Raw genomic sequence first — 16,698 nt, forward strand, 5'->3', positions numbered from 1 at the left:
AATATCTATTTTTAGACAAACAGAAAATAAAATAGTATTTGTGTGTGAAAACTATTATTTGACGCACAATAAAACAGCTAAGCAGTGGTGTAGTGAGGTTAGCATCCAACTGGTAAACGGAAGGTATTGAGTTCAACCCCAGTCTGTGTCGACTTTTTATTTTTATTTTTTCATAAATATTCTATAAATAACTCTACTAAAAAAACAACTTATTTCCAACCAAATAATATTGACTTACTTTTGGAACATCTCAAACAAAAATAAGTACTTTTTCTAGTAAAATTGTAAGCACTTTACTCGATGAATTCTGGTGATTTTTCTAGTGAATTTGTAAGCAAATATTTTGCTGGGTTCATACAATTTATCTATTGTATGTATAGTTTTTTGACTAAAATGGCTCTAGTTTTAAATGTGTTTCTCTTCATTGTTTTAAATGTTTGCAATAAGTGAAAAAGATAAATATTAATTAATTTGGTTCTTTAAGTATCTGTCTATGTCGGTGATAGACATATGTAATCCTTCACCGAAAATTAAAATGAAGACACCACATAAAGAATAGGATCAAAAAGGCACATCGGTGCTCGGCGATATGTAGGAGAACTACAGGCATGAAATGGGGTCTTAGACCTACTACGACACATTGGTTTTATAAAAGTGTAATTAGACTAATTCAATAATCTGGTTAATTTCTTTGGACAAAAAGTGAAATATCAAACTACAACAGGGAGTTCAGCGTACATACTGCTGCCACAGTTTCCACTTTTAAATCCGTTGAGAAATTTAAAATAGGTTGAGATTCAACAAGCTACTGATTTATAAGTGTATTAACTTAAGAAAGCCGATTTTACCCGTATCTTAAGATTTTAAAGGTGTTTGGCAAATTTTATTTGTATTTTATTAAAATATTCGAATAGAAACTTTTATTTGTTATTCGTTCGAATAATCGAATAATTTTTAAAATTTTATTGACTACTCGAATAAAAATATAGTACATTTTTATTCGAATAATTGAAACCCTAGTATACATATATCCTAAAATTTCCTGTAGAACCGTATACTAAAGTCAAATTTGAAATATGTTCAGCAGTTTTTGGTCTATCAAAAAATTTCGCCCAAAACGACTTAGAATGCTATTGTGTAAGTAAATTTTAGCATTTTAACCTTTTCAATGTAAGTTTTTGCTGAGACTATCATGAAAATTGAGCAAATTGTCGATAGTTCTACCAAATCAATTTTATGTTGAAAATTCATACTTAGTCAATTTGAGTTCCAAATATTTTATCTAAGGGATAAAAATTAAAATAATTTCCACACAAATATGTATTTTTTAAAATTTTATTGTTGATTTATTTATTTAACAAATACGTATATAAAAGTATATAAAAATACAGATACATATGTATATGTATGTATTTATGTATGTATATAAATAATTATTCGTTTGTATACTTGTACTGTATACATTACAAATGTAAAAAAGTATTAAATTAAAACAAAAAATCGATCATTAAACAAACTACATACGTACGCAAACAAATAAATAGTATCTCATATACATATGTATATGGGATACTACATACCTACATATAGATAAATTAATAATGAAAATTAAAATGATACGTTCAATGTATTCGTAAAAAAGGATAAATTCAATTTAAATGTGTATCCTTTTATACATACATACATTTATATATATGTATGTATGTATGTATACATGCAAATGCATATACAAATGTATGTAAATATGCGTGATTACAGTTAGTGTATGTATTCGTATGTTGAATGAAAGTACTGCATGCAATACGTCAATCTTGAATCAACAAGCGATGTCAGTCATTTGTATACTCGTGCAACAAATTACAAAATCCATCAAAAAATAAGTAGGAATAATGCCGGAGTATGCGTTCGTTTATTCCCACACAGACTCAGGCACTTTAACACCTTTGTATGACTCGTGATTAAGGTAAAGCATTTATAAAATAAAATAATAATAATAAAAGTAGGAAATTATAATAGTAATAATAATATAATAATAATGTTGATAAAAATAGTATTGTTTTAAACATAAATAATTATATTTATGTATGCATATGAATATCTTGTATACGTGACATGAGTAAATATCAAAATATACAACTACAAACTTAAATAAATATTTAGTTTTTTTTATATTTACTACTAAAGTATGTTTTTAGTATTTTTTTGACCACAAGAGATTAAAAAGAATTCGTAACTAAGAAGCAATACAGAATTTTACTATAATTTTTAATAACAAGTATTACACGTTTGGCTTACATTTAGTTTTGTAGTCAATTACTACGGCTCATGGCAATAATCTCGGATTGAAGCGACCCATGAATAGTATCATGCCTGTTGGATTGTGACGGACAAAATAGAGGAATGGTTTGTCAAACCGTAATCTAGGAGCATCGGGGACGCGTGCTTGTCGTGGCCTTAAAGGCAGTGGAAGTTCCAGATATTTGGGATCCAATAAATCATCATAAAAACCGCGACCTAAAACAGAATCTTGAACTAATGAACCAAAGTCGATAATTGCCTCTGAAGAGTCCTGTTCGTCATCATCATGGGCATCAACATCTTTATTGCGTTTGCGCAATGGTGGAGCCGGATACATTTCCACGTGATGGTGATCAGCTATTTTTTCTTCGCCACATGTACTGAAAGTATTTATTTGAATCATGTCAGAGAGATAAATGTCACGATTGGATGAACCCGTTAAGCCTCCTAAATCGGCATAGTCGGACTTGAAGAGACCCTTTAGTCCCATTTTTTGTAGGCCTAATGTGGCATTTACAAATGATCGATGTGAAAATCTTGGTAGTTGTACTTCCATGCCGGGGCGATCCATTAGCGAGGTGAGTAAGTTACTCCAGGCATTCTTTGAAATAGCCGTTTCCATCAACTGTTTTTCAAGGCGGTCCAAGTTATCGGATGGTGATATAGAACTTAGATGTCCAGGCATAACATAAATCATGCTAGTGGTGTCCTGTATACGTCCAAAGGCCACAACAGTGGCATCTAAATTGGGTTCATAACCAGCAGTAAAGCCGCTCTTAAAAAGTACTGCAGGAATAGGAACTAGGCGTCTTTGTCGGACCGTTGGATGTACTTGGAAGAATATTTCCCCATCCTTATCTTGTGTAGATCCATGTGAACAATCAGTTTGGAAGAGATTTGCAGAGATCGTAGCCAATGGACCATTTACCCATACACTGTTAGTTCGCAAATATTCGAGGACTTTGCCCATTGTGTGGCGCTTCACTAATAGATTTGTACGTCTCCGAATGATGTCGTTAACGACATGGAAATTTACTTCCTCAACATGGCCGGCATACAATTGTTGCGTTTTTTCTTTAAAGAATTGCAAAATTTTACCATTAGCACGATCACTGAAAATTTCTCGTACAAATGCTGTTGTAGCAATGTCACTATCCATGGCCTTCTCAACAGAATCGGTAATATTTTTAAAAACTAAGTGAGGGTTGAATGTTACCATATCGTCGAGCTTAAGTACGTCATTCATTTCACCTGAAGTACTGCCACGAGCCCCTAGGAATACCATTGAAAGCATGGAAGTTAAAGCGAAAGGAGACATGACCAAACTTCTGGCAGAGCTAATTTTTTCTGATGTTATCGATTTCCAATAACTGAAAGCCAATTCATTACAGAGCTTTGCAAATGCTAAAATATCTTCATCCAAATTTGCCAGGGATGCTTCCAGACCCTTTGAATTACTGGGTGATGGGTCCAGTTTGACTGGTGGTCTTGTGGCCTGTGTGGAAGATATCATTAAGTTGCTCAGTTGAGGAGGTCTCTGCATAGGACGTTGTTGAGGTGTTGGTATGGTATAGGTGGTAACTTTATGAGGTGTATTTTCTTTTTGCTGTGTGTACGATGACTGCAAGGAAGGTTTATTGTAGAGCGGTTCGACTGGTTCGTGATACAAAGCGTACGCTGGTTGTTTGTTGAAGTATGAGACTGGCTTAAGCGTATTCAAACGTCGGGTTGTTGTAACTTTTGGTTTGTGAGTGGTTGTTGTACTAGATGTTGTAGTCGTTCTGGACGTAGTGGTACTTGATACGGGATTTGGTAGTTTGGGAACTTGGTAACCAATTTGATCATCCTCATCCTCTTCGTCAGCTTCTTCGTATGGTTGACCATAATTTTGTATTAACATACTTGATTGAGTTCCTGTAGGAACATCATTTTCAATTATTGAATGAATTGGTTTTGGTGGTGCTAACATAGGCATATCCTGTTCAAGACTAGGTATTTTATCAGAAACTATTTTTTCGACAGATGTTTGAGTTTCAACGTCCAAAGATAGTTCAGGTTTTTGAGTGGTTGTCGTTTCACCTAGTTTTATATAGGGGTCCTCATCAATAGATTCATCAGTTTCATCTTCTTCGGAGATCATGGAATTTAGCTCAGCAGAAGTTTCTTCACTCATTTGATATGCAGCGGTATTAGTTTCTTCAGTATTGAAAATTTCATCTGCTTTAACTGTAGTAGCTTCATCAGCTTCCGATTCTTTAGAAGTTGTTACTTGAGTGGTGGTTTCTAAAGAGTCTGTGAGTTCCTCCAGAATTTTCTCTTTATGAGTTAGATTTTCAGTTACGTTATCAATGACATTGACATGTGATTCAGCAGCTGCATTCTCTTCAGTCTCCTCAGTTGTTTCTGATTCATTATGCTCTATGAATGTTGTGGTGATTTCATTTGTAGCTGTTGTTGATTCAAAAGCATTTGTTGTTTGTTGTCCGATATTAGTGTATTCGGAAGATTCATCTTTAATTGTTGTTGTTTCCATTTCGCTTGAAATCATTTTATCTTCTTCACTTGTTTCGTTGGATAATTCAGTGGTCACTCGAACATCTTCGCTTAAATAGTCCTTTATTGTAGTAGTTTCAGATTTCAAATCATATTCCGAACTCTCGGTAACACTATTATTTGCGATAATGCTCTCATATGATTTATTCGGTATTTCTTTTTTATCAGAAATATTACTCTGATTTTCCTCACTAGAAGAAAATGTTGTTTCCTCAGACAATACGTTTATAAGAGTTGTTGTATCTACAGGGCTATCGGCTTCAAATAATGGTTCCCTTTCGACTTCAAAATTCTGTTGTTGTTGAGCATATATTTCTGGAAGGGATGGAATAGGGATTTTGGATGTAGTTTCTTCATTAGATTCAGTTAGAGTTTGGGAAGTTGTAAAATCTTCTTCAGAAGCAATAGTGGAGGTGCTGTCGTTGCTATTATCTTCTTCTTTGTGGTGTAGTTTCTCATTGTTTGCATTGTCAACGCTTTCAGTATGAGATTCAGTTGTCGCGTCGTGTTCTTCATTGTTTTTATGCACAGTTGTTGTGGTATAATCTTCTAGTGTATCTGAGGCGGTTGTTGTAGACATTAAATGTTCAACCTTGGTTGTATCCATATTTGTATTTGTTTCTTCTTCAGTTTCTGTTGAGTAGCTTTGAGTGGTTTTTTCTACAGAGTCGGTACCAAATTCTTCATTTTGTATATCTTTAACAGTGGTTGCATCGGGAAGTTGTGTTGTAATGGAATGTGTAGTAGAATCGTCTTGTACATTATAATTTCCATGATTAATGGTATGTGTGGTTTCAAATCGTTCATAAATTGGTTTATAATCTTGTTTGTAGTCACCATCCATATTGGCTGAAATGGAACTGGGATTTTGTGCTACCTCTTTAGTGGGTTTCATGAGGAATGATAAATCGAGTTGAGCTTGATTTGAATAACGGTTGTCATTAGAATTAGTTTGTTGAGTGTTAGAAATATCATTGGAGTTCGATATTTGTTTAATAACATCCGACATTAGGAATGCAATTTCATCTTTTGTCTCATTAGAGTTCATCATGCTGTAATCGGATGCTACGGTGTTGGTACCGTCAACTAGTGTTGAAGCCACAGTTGCGGCTTGAGTTTGGAAATCGGACATTGTTATTTGTTCAGATGGTTTGATTACTTCCATGTTGAGTTGAGGTTTAAGATCAGCTACTAATACAGGACGACTAACGTCCTTTTCATCATTGCTCATAGTTTCTACATTATGTGGCATAATCACAGGAAGTCTAGTTTCTGAATTGAGATGGTCAGTGTAGTTTTCTGTCGTTTGGTTTTCATCCTCAGTATTTTCTTCTCCATACGTAAATGTTGATTGCTCGGTTATTTTTGTTGTCGAGCCATAAGCAGATGTTTCATATTCTTGGTGGTGAATTTCATCTTGTTGTATCTTGGGATATGCTGTTGTATGTTCCACTTGTTTTTCAGCTAAGGTATTCGTGGTTTCTGGAATTTCTGTGTTAATAGTTGATTCTTTGATGGCATCAGTAAATGCTGTATAGCTGGGAAGTTCAGTAGTTTCATTATCATCACTTGCATCCTTTTCGGTTGACATGTTTGTGGTAAATTCTTCAGGCATCTTAGTTGTTACATATGATGCGGGACGATCAGTTTTCTTGTTTTCATATTTTATCGTAGTTTCTTCGGAACCATGCACATCAGTAGTCGATTCAAAATTTAGCAATGTTGTAGCGAGAGCGCTGTCTCCATATTGTTCATTAGAAGGTTTTGACGTAGATGATGGTTTCGGCTTCATAGAATTATCAATGGTAATCATATGCTTGTTAGCCATTTCTCCCTTTTTGTTTTCATTTTCACTGTTATCATATTTATCAGGCTTTAAGTTAGGATTATCTGAAGAAATTGAAATGTCTTCTCCTATCTTTTCGGCCATTTGATCGGGTTGCTTCAGTGTTTGCATTATTTGATCAAATGATTGTAAAGTATGTGCATCCTGTTCGTAAGGCTTGGATCCATGTTGCGTTAGTGCAAACGCTGGTAGCGGTTGTTTTTTGAACTGATTAAAGCTAAAGTCTTCTGAATCGTCAGTTGATATACCGTAAGATGGTACAGGATAACCCGAGGTTCCAGAAGTGGATGGTATATTGGCAGACGTTGCTAATTCAGGTTTAGTGGTTGTTATTCTTGTAGTTAGAATTTCTTCTCCATAATTATTTAGAGTTGGTTGATAACCGGAGAAATCTTGTACAATTAGTGACATATCAATTGGGCTATTAGTTGATGTTATTGGGATAGGTGCAAAAACGACGGTGGTCGATGGCTCCGGAACAGGTGTAGTCGTTGTTGTTGTGGTAGTAGTCGTGGTGGTGGTGCTTGTAGTAGTAGTTGGTTTATTTGGTTTAGGACGTGGTCTGTGATATGTCACATGTTGGAATTTATTGTGTGTGACTTCTTGATGAGCGGATCCTTCAGCAGCTAAATCGGAAGATGTTGTGACGTGAGGATATTTAGTATGCTGCTGTGCTGGTTTTGGCCTTGGCCTGTGAGGTTTGGGGGAAGGTTTCCGTTTTTCCCCAACCAAATGGGGTTTATCTGGAGTTGTGCTGGTTGAGTGAACTGGATGGCGAGTAGGCTTCTTCTTCTTTTTCTTGGGCGCTTTAGTAGTTGATGGTGCAACAGTGGTTGTTGTTGATGGGGCTGTAGTAGATGTGGAAGAAGGAGGTGAAGTTGTTGTAGGAACTGGAGTTGTAGTGGGGGCAGGAGTTGTAGTTGGTGCAGGAGTTGTAGTTGGTGCAGGAGTTGTAGTTGGTGCAGGAGTTGTAGTTGGTGCAGGAGTTGTAGTTGTGGTTGTTGTCGTAGTTGGCGCAGGAGTTGTAGTAGTAGTAGTTGTTGTTGTAGGTGCAGGTGTTGTAGTAGTTGTTGTTGTTGTAGGTTCAGGTGTTGTAGTGGTGGTTGTTGTTGTTGGTAATGGTGTTGTTGTAGTCGTGGTTGTTGTTGGTTTTCTCTTAATTTTTTGTTTGTTCACTTGTGGACGTTTTGTAGTTGTATGACCCCCATTTGGCTTCTTAATACGATGTGGTGGTAATGGTTTGTGTTGTACAGATACTGGTTTTTTAGCCAAATTTTCATTTAGTATAACTTCGTCATTCTCAACGATAGTATCCGGTTTCTTTACTACTTCCTGATTGTTTATGAATACTCGTCGTGTTGAAGTTTCTATTTCTGGAAGTTTGTGATAGATAGGTTGCATATGCAATTGTGAAAAACCATCATAGTTTTGCATAGTTGCCGCAAGATTTTGATACTGTTGCATACCAGTATAAACCGATTCTTGAGAATCAAGTTCTTCTTGTATTACTTGAGGTGTCATTTCAGTAGTTGAGGTTGTTGGTTTGCGTTTTTGTCCTGGTTTCCTTTTACTGGGTTTAGGCTTCTTGGTAGTTGTGGTAGCTGCTTCCTTTGTTGAAGTTTCGATAATTTCAGTATCTGGAGTCATGACAATTTGTTGAGGTTTCTGTTGCGGAAATATATCAACACCACCGGTGTTACCAAAAATGGCAGGTAATATCATAGACCAAGATGATGACACATCAGGCGTATCGAAAACCGGTAAACTATCTGTGCTTGAATTTTTATTAGATTCGACTTCCTTGTTAAGAACACTTTGTACACTATTGACGATATCTTGAACATTTTTCTCCGGGTCCCGATCCTCAATGGGGCCATGGTGTATAATTGTTGGCCCTTCACCATCTCCGTTTGCAACAATACTTTGGATTTCTTCCATAGTCATAAGACGTTTTACCAATTCACCATGTTCATCGAAGGTATAGAATTCATACCGATCGGGATTGAGGAGATCAATAGGGCTAGCAACTTGTAGTGATGGTTGTGGTTTAGGTACTTTTTGTCCTAATGCATCTGTGAATTCTGGTTCATTTCCATTCAAAATTACCGATACAGATGTTACAACACTAAAAAAAACAAAGTATATTAATACTTAGTAATTATAAAATTCATTAATTATATAGACACTTTGAATAAAATTATACCTAGTATCAATGCGAAAAATATTTTTGTTGTAATTCATTGAATTAAAAAAAAACGTATTTCACTTAGGAATAATATGTAATTTTAATGTATGAAAAATCTGTCTTATAACATTTTATCCAAAAGTGATTTTAGTATTCGCTGAAACATTTAATGTTGTATAAATTCTAAAATTGATGCATTTTACTTTTAACCAGGAAGAGATTTTCACAAATCATGTTGTATGGATAAAATCTCTACTTTTCATATTTTTGTTCATTAATAATGCTTGCAGCATATTGAATTGATGCATGCATTAGTTCACCATTGAATATGTGCGCTGGTTTTTTAAAATTACATGTTGCATAGTCATGCGAGTAAATTTGAGAGCTAAAAATCTTTCCAGTTTTACTGGAAAAAGGCATCAATACTCCCACTTCCATACTACTCGGATGTTTAGGTAAAGTGTATTACGGCAATAGCAGTTGCATCATCGCACACTATTACCCAAGCAGACATGCATGAACGTATGTATATATATGTATATTTACATATAAGATTCACTCAAATATATGAGTATGAATAGATTCAAACAAAAATGCTGGTTTGTACCTTTTGAAAAAATGTTCTTTCTGGCTATCATATCGATTTACCGTGAAAGATTAGACAAATTATGAATTCATATTTGATTATGAAAAATTCTGACCTGTGTGGTAACAAAGAAAAGGTACGTAAATAGTAAGTGGTTTTGATACTTTTTACCAGAGAAGATAACCATACTTTCAAAATACCACGGTATAAGCTAGAAAATCTGAAATAACACTTTTAAGTACTACACCATTTCTAGTTTTAATTCAGAACTTTCTAATTGTATTTCAGAAATATCTAATTATGTTTCAGAAATTTCTAATTATGGTTCAGAATTTTCTAATTATATTTCAGAAATATCTAGTTATAATTCAGGAATATCTAATTATATTTCAGTAAATTCTTGTTATATTTCAGAAATTTCTACTTGTATTTCAGAAATATCCATTTGTATATCAGAAATTTCCTTTTGTATTTCAGAAATATTGCATGAAAATTCTATTAGAATATTCTGAAATACAATTGGAAAATTCTGAAATACAAATGGAAGTAAAATTTTTATTTTCTGAATTACAATTTGAAAAATTTTAAATACAAATGGAAAATTCTGAAATACAATTACAAATTATTTGACTTAAGAACACATTCTGAATAAAATTTCAAAAATAATTAAATTTGGTTTGAGTTAGATCTTTTTCTATGTGTACGCTCTACATAGACAATAATTAGGTATAAATTATTGCAATCGGCCATATCCGAAATCATTGAATAATTTAATTTTCAAACAAAATAGGAATCTTAAACAATAAATGGTGGTAAAATTAAAAAGAAAACAGATTTGAATGGCTATAATTTTAAAATAAATATGTATGTATGTATGTAAGTATTGCAAATGTAATTTCCTTAATGGATTTATTGTACATAAGTTCGTACATATGTATGTATGTATACAAAACAATTAAACATTTCTTAACATCTGTTCAACGCTGACCAACGAACTAAATATAACATATTTTATGTATCTGATAGGAAGATCCTTATTGCCAACATTATTTGTGATTATATCCATACATACATAAGTTTATACCATTAAATGAATGTACATCTGTGTGTTTATGAGTTTTTTACATTAAAAGAAATCCCCCAAAAAAAGCTTTAAAATAGCAATAAAGGAAAAAGGTGGTAAGTAGCATAAACAAAAACCCCTTTTACGTGAAAACGAACATTAAATGTTGTTAATTATACAAAAGTAAACTTTGAGTATACCGAAGACAGTTGCTGGACCTAGATTGTGTGAAAAGGAACTTTTACAACAAAATCAATTTAATTAAAAATAATGTGAAAAATAAATAACAAAGGAAAGCAGCAACAGACATTTCCTAAGAATCTTAAGTAATAATGATTTCCATTTAATGCTAATTATGAAAATGGGTCAAATCTATACCGCAAGACTATTATATTATCATGTTGGCCAATAATATTATTTAAAAAGGATTTTTACTTTTTTTACTGTCCTAAAACTACAACTGGCGTGGCTATAAAATCTAAATTAGTTTTATAAACCCAAATATATTTTCGAAATAATGACTTTTCTTATAAGGAAAACAATTTTAAATTGCGCAACAGATTTTTTCATTTACATATTTAATAAATTTATGTTTTTATGAAACAAATTCAAATGTACATACATACATACCTACTAGGGTATTGATAAATACTTATTTGAGGTTTTAATTAAGACGGTTAATAATCGAGTAATTAAAAATTTTCCATGTAATCGGGTAAAATATTTTATTAATTTCACATTTTTCTTTATTCAACTTATTGAACCGATTTAAATGAAATTTGACCATGAACCAATTTAGCTACACAAATTTGGATCTATAGCATCTAGATTATCGAAAGTATTTCTATCGAATACCACGCACCATTTTACTAATATAAAAATCAAGAAGAACATTTACAAAATCCATGTTTTGTTAATGTTTACTTTTTTACCGGTTGATGATTGCGTATTATATATAAATTTAACATTAAATCTGCCCTTTTAACGTTTTAGAAACTAATGAACAAAATAAGATCCATCCAAACATAATCTACATTTTTTTGGGCTCCTCTAATAGCATCCAAAAATACACACAGATAGGCTGAATGACAGACGTAAACATATAGTGAAACATTGAGAACTTCCTGATACGATATATATATGTATTACTTACCTTGAACCAATAATTTTCTTCGACAAGTCATCATCCTTTTCAGAATTATTGTTAGAATTTGTGTTCGTATTGCTTGTGTAGGATGTTGCTGATGGCGATGATGATGTTGATGAGGTTGCACTGGCCAACTTAACTGCATTGACAACCTTGTTGGTTTCCGGTTCAATGTGTATTGGTACTTCGGCCTTATAAACATAGGCTGACTGTAAAGATGGTTTTGTTGACGTTGCGGATATTGCATCTGATGATGCCGATATGGGACCAGATGATGTAGAGGTTGATGTTGAACTTGTTTTCGATGTTGTAAAGTAAGTTAAATTTGGGTTTTGATCTGGATATTTTTGTTTTTGTTGTTGTTGCTGCTGCTGCTTGTGTTCTTGTTGATTTTGATGTTGTTCATGTTGTTGGAGTTGAGCATAATGAAGGTTGAACTGTGGAATTATGTAACCACCACCATCATCATCGTTGCCACCACTATCATCGACCGCAGTTGGTTCATCAGCATAAGTTGGAGGATAGGCGCACGCAAAGCCAACAACAAATCCAAACGCAGCTAATACTACAACAAATTTTATCGAATACATTGTTGTTGTTGTTGCTACTATTGTTTTACTTTAATGCTCGAGTTTATTGCTGTTTTTGTTAAACAATAACTCTTTTCAAAAATAGAACAGACAGAACAGTTAAGCTACTGCTGACCTTTTCTGTTTCTTATTTCCGTTTCTGTACTTATTGTTTTACTTTCAATTCTATTTGTTTTTTTTTTTATTTTGTAACCTTTGGAAAATTTTCTCAATTCTTGTAGAAAAATTAAAATGTTTTTTATTGTCGACAAGCTTGTTTCTTGACGTGGCTATTTTTTTTCGATAAAATTTATATATTTATTTTATATTTTTCGCTGCCTCCCACTAATCTCTTAACAACTTGTTTCTCGTTTAAAGTATTTTCTTTTATTCCTTTGATGGATGATTTTATTATAAAAGTGCCTTTTTTTGTCCGGGATTTGTACCCTTTCTTTGTTTGTTCCAAGTATGTATATATGAGAGAACAATAACTGTGTGAAGAGGTCCTCCTTTAAATACTGAAAAAAGAAAAAAAAAATAAATAAGACAATGCAAAAAGGAAATTGTTAATAATTAATGCGTTTATTCGACCATTAAAAAAATAGTGAGTAGGAAGGGTGTATAAAATATTTACTCACCTTACTGAAATCACAACGTAAATAAAGAATTAAAAAATAAATGGGTATGTATATTTACTACGTGTATATTTACTACATGTATGTATATTTACTATGTATGTATATGCTACATATGTATGTATATTAGAGTCACTTTAGACGATTTAACTACCACGTGTTTATGTAAATGATGTTTTTCTATCTCAATTTTTAAAATTATATAAATACTTGAAATCGGTCTATTACTTTACTTAACTTCCATACAAATGTGTTTCCGAAGTCGGAATTTACATCTCATAAGATACTGAAATATTTAACTTAAAAAATATACTTTCTAGATATGCAAATTTAGCACATTTATACACATTAGGGTGGTCCGGTTTCGGATCCCACCGAAGATGAAAGCTTGGTTCATTCTTAAAGTCCTGGGGCCAATATTCGGTGAGCTGGGTCAAATGATAAAAAGTTCCTTTTTGGAAAGATTCTTTCTGTGTAGAAGACCACTGTTATTTAATATCAATCATGATTCATTTATTTATGCCATAGTGTCCCCATGTCATACTAATAGATGTTTTTCTAAAATTGTTATTGCTTTAAATAACAGTAAAAGATTTTATTTTTGTGTTTGAGATTTTGTCATTTTATATTTTATTCTTATTAGTCATTTTTATTAGAACGAATTTGAAAACTTGAGTGGGGGAGTGACCTTAAGCTATACATTGTTGACTTCACCTAAATTACCACAAACTGTAACAGCAGTAACAGCAATAACAAAAACAACTACATTAACATTAATGCAAATTGATTTGTTAATTTGACAAGATTTCAATTAATTTTTTTGGTCATGTTCGAAGTTTGTTGTTTGTTTTTTTGTTCTCTTTCTTTTTTACTTTCTATGAGTTATGTCCTTTTCCTTTGCAATGCATGACTGGCTGTCTACGTAAATATGCGTGAGAGCGAAATTGTTTTTATTTGTGAGTGAATTTTGTTTGTACTTTTTGTAACTTTTGTAAATTAATAAATTGTATATTATAACTTGCACGTAATGAATGTTTGCTAATATCACTGTGAGAAATACATAAATTATTATAAAACCTGCCCTTCACAAATTGATTTCATTTGGATCTAGTATATAAAACTAATTGTTACGGAATTTAATTTCTTAAACTATCTAAAGCAAAATTATAAGCTAGACGGAATATTGTACAATGTATCGTGTTAAAATATTAGTTCTGTTTATACTGCATTTGTACCTATATTTCGATAAATTACAAAAGCAATTAGAAAATCTATTTAGCCCTCATCCTTGTAACCGATATATCTTTCTTCAAGTACAGGACTAATAAGTATGAATGAATCTGTGTATATCAAAAAGGTAAGTAAGTAGTCGTAAATACCTTTAGGCATAAATTGGTTGTTTTGCTGAGTGTTTTTGAAATTTCCTGAAACGATAATGTGTTTGAACTCAGAATCTTGTTTATTTTAAAATCAACTTAAATTGATTAAAAGGAAAAGTTTTTAAACTTTATTGTTGTTTTCGCTTTTAGAATTAAATGAAATTTGATGTTATTTAATTCCATAAATAACTAATTGATATTTCATAACAACAAATAATGGTGTACAATTGTAAGGATTACAATTTTTTGTTGTAAAACAAAGAAATGCGTGCAGAAATATTTTCAGTAGAGTTTATTATATATGTAAGTATATCAATGTTGAAAATTTAAGTGAAATTTGACTCACGTCAATGTCAAATAACTAATGCATGTAAAATCCAAATAAATAAATTTTTGAAAAACTTTTTAATACCTATTTGTAAATGATGTCGAAGACGCAGAACAATTCCTTTATGTTTGCATTTTTTTCTAATATTCAAGAAAATGCACTTGTTTGTTAATATTACTGACGTGGTCATGTAGATGAATATAGGCCTTTATGTATGTGGAAGACATTTTGCAATTTTGGCGCTGTTGCATGCGCTAATATTCTCATAATTATACTAATAATACCTTCAAATAGATACTTAAATTTAAATACCAGTAAAGGGGATGAGTGGATAGATACATTTGTATGTATTTATGGATGTTTAGATGATTGTTTGAGTACGTATGTACTTGGTTGTTTGTTTGTCTGTTTCGTTGGTTGAGATTCATTGTAAAGAGTTTTGATCACTTTCATAAATGCTCAAAATATGTATGTTTGTAAGTGGCTCCTTAGAGGCTTAGAATATACAAACAAACATTTTTATAAACCTCTTATTATACATATTTATGTGTCTACATGTGCATGTGAATAAACACACCAAACAAAATTGTAATAAATACACATTGATATTCAGCGGAAAAGAATAAGAAAAACTTCTAATAGAATATAATTTTTATCACTTCAAAAGTAAAACTATATTGAACACCCTCCATGATTTACGTCGTAGACAAATGACTAATAATAAACTGTTAGCTACAGAGAGATAATATTTTAGGGAAATTTTATTATTAAGCCAAAAACATATACATACATAGATGGACCTTCACAATATGTGTATGATAAAAACAATAAAAACAATAAACTCATCCTTCCTTTAAGATCTGAAATATTTAAAATCAATAGGTTTTGATTAAAATTCGGTATATCCATAAAATGTGTGCGGGATAATCCATAAAATGTGTGAAATCTGGTAAAATGAGTAACGTTGTCGCTGTCGTTAAAACAATTTCGCTGTTTCTAAATATACGCGAGTGTAAGTAGCATTTCTAGTTTCTATGTGAAAGCATGGTGGTATGTAAGTAGTATTTTAACGTATAAACCTAAAAGTATGCTATTTTACGCCTCTCTAATGGAAGTGTTTTGCAAGATGTTACGGTACTTACTTGCATACAACTACAAATACTTTAGTTTGCTTTCACCAAAAAGTAAAAGAACAATTCCTTTCGCTCTATATGCTAAAATTGGTTTTAAACTAAACGTTAGTAAATCAAAATTTTAAAGATAGGATATTTTTAGTAAGTACTCGGGGTATTTTAGTTAAAGTGCTACAAGAAATGTAGTTGTAAACTATGTACATATGTATATTTTCATATTTATAGTAAAGTTTTAAACATTTGTATATGTAATATCAGCATTCATCGCATACAAATGTTTCTAAAGTTGTAATATTGTTTGATTAAAAAATAAATAAATTGGAAATGAATTCATGAATACACACGCATATGTTTGTTTGTGTGTATGTAGATAATCTTCCCAGCAATTCGGTCGGACAGTCCCGAACTCCCTATTTAACCTACCACATAGGATTACACCTAGTCACCGACCATCCAGGTGTCTAGCTATTTTAACATGTGCTTGTCCTACAAGGAAGTCAATCGTCACCCAATAAGTTACAAAGAGAAAGACAAGTGCTTGTCAAGTGTCTCCCCTCTCGCTTACAAAGGGGACACTGAAGTGATGATTATCTTCACCCTAGGTTACATCCTTGACGAAAGACGAATTAGAGCCAACCAGGTGGTTAGACGTAGTGGAAATCACTATCTTTTTCGAATGCGTTGACACTTTATCGATCTGCAGGGTTACGTATACGCATTATATACATACATACATATATGTATATGAATGTATGAACATACATACATATGTATGTAAAACTGTCAAACAACGAACACTTTAGACAATCCACAATAATTCCATTTCATTCATTTTTTTTATTGGTTTTCGTTGATTTTTCCTGTAAAAGGATGAATGCTTTTAATCCTTGGTCTATCAACACAACATTAGTAAAATGAAACAATAGATTTTGCCAACAAATATTCACACAAAGCTAAAATTCCCCGTTGTTATTAT

At 32.4% G+C, this 16,698-nt stretch overlaps 1 protein-coding gene across 2 annotated transcripts in view; it reads right to left on the reverse strand.

Moving 5' to 3' along the window:
* Positions 1-1,328: 1,328 nt before the first annotated feature.
* Positions 1,329-16,698, reverse strand: part of LOC119613553 (mucin-5AC) — a 117,299-nt gene continuing 101,929 nt past the window's right edge. Inside the window, exons 4-5 of one of the 2 annotated variants that reach the window (XM_037969611.1) lie at positions 11,685-12,765; positions 1,329-8,822 (exon numbers count right to left, since the gene is read on the reverse strand). In XM_037969611.1, coding sequence (XP_037825539.1) covers positions 2,324-8,822; positions 11,685-12,268 — 7,083 coding nt within the window. In that variant the 5' untranslated portion in view covers positions 12,269-12,765 and the 3' untranslated portion in view covers positions 1,329-2,323. The remainder of the gene's footprint in view (positions 8,823-11,684; positions 12,766-16,698) is intronic. The other variant, XM_037969675.1, reaches the window with a different exon arrangement.

Source organism: Lucilia sericata, unplaced genomic scaffold (genome assembly GCF_015586225.1).
Source record: "Lucilia sericata isolate MDLA Ls3-8-SP2 unplaced genomic scaffold, ASM1558622v1 Contig000002F_arrow, whole genome shotgun sequence".
Classification (NCBI taxonomy): Eukaryota; Metazoa; Arthropoda; class Insecta; order Diptera; family Calliphoridae; genus Lucilia; species Lucilia sericata.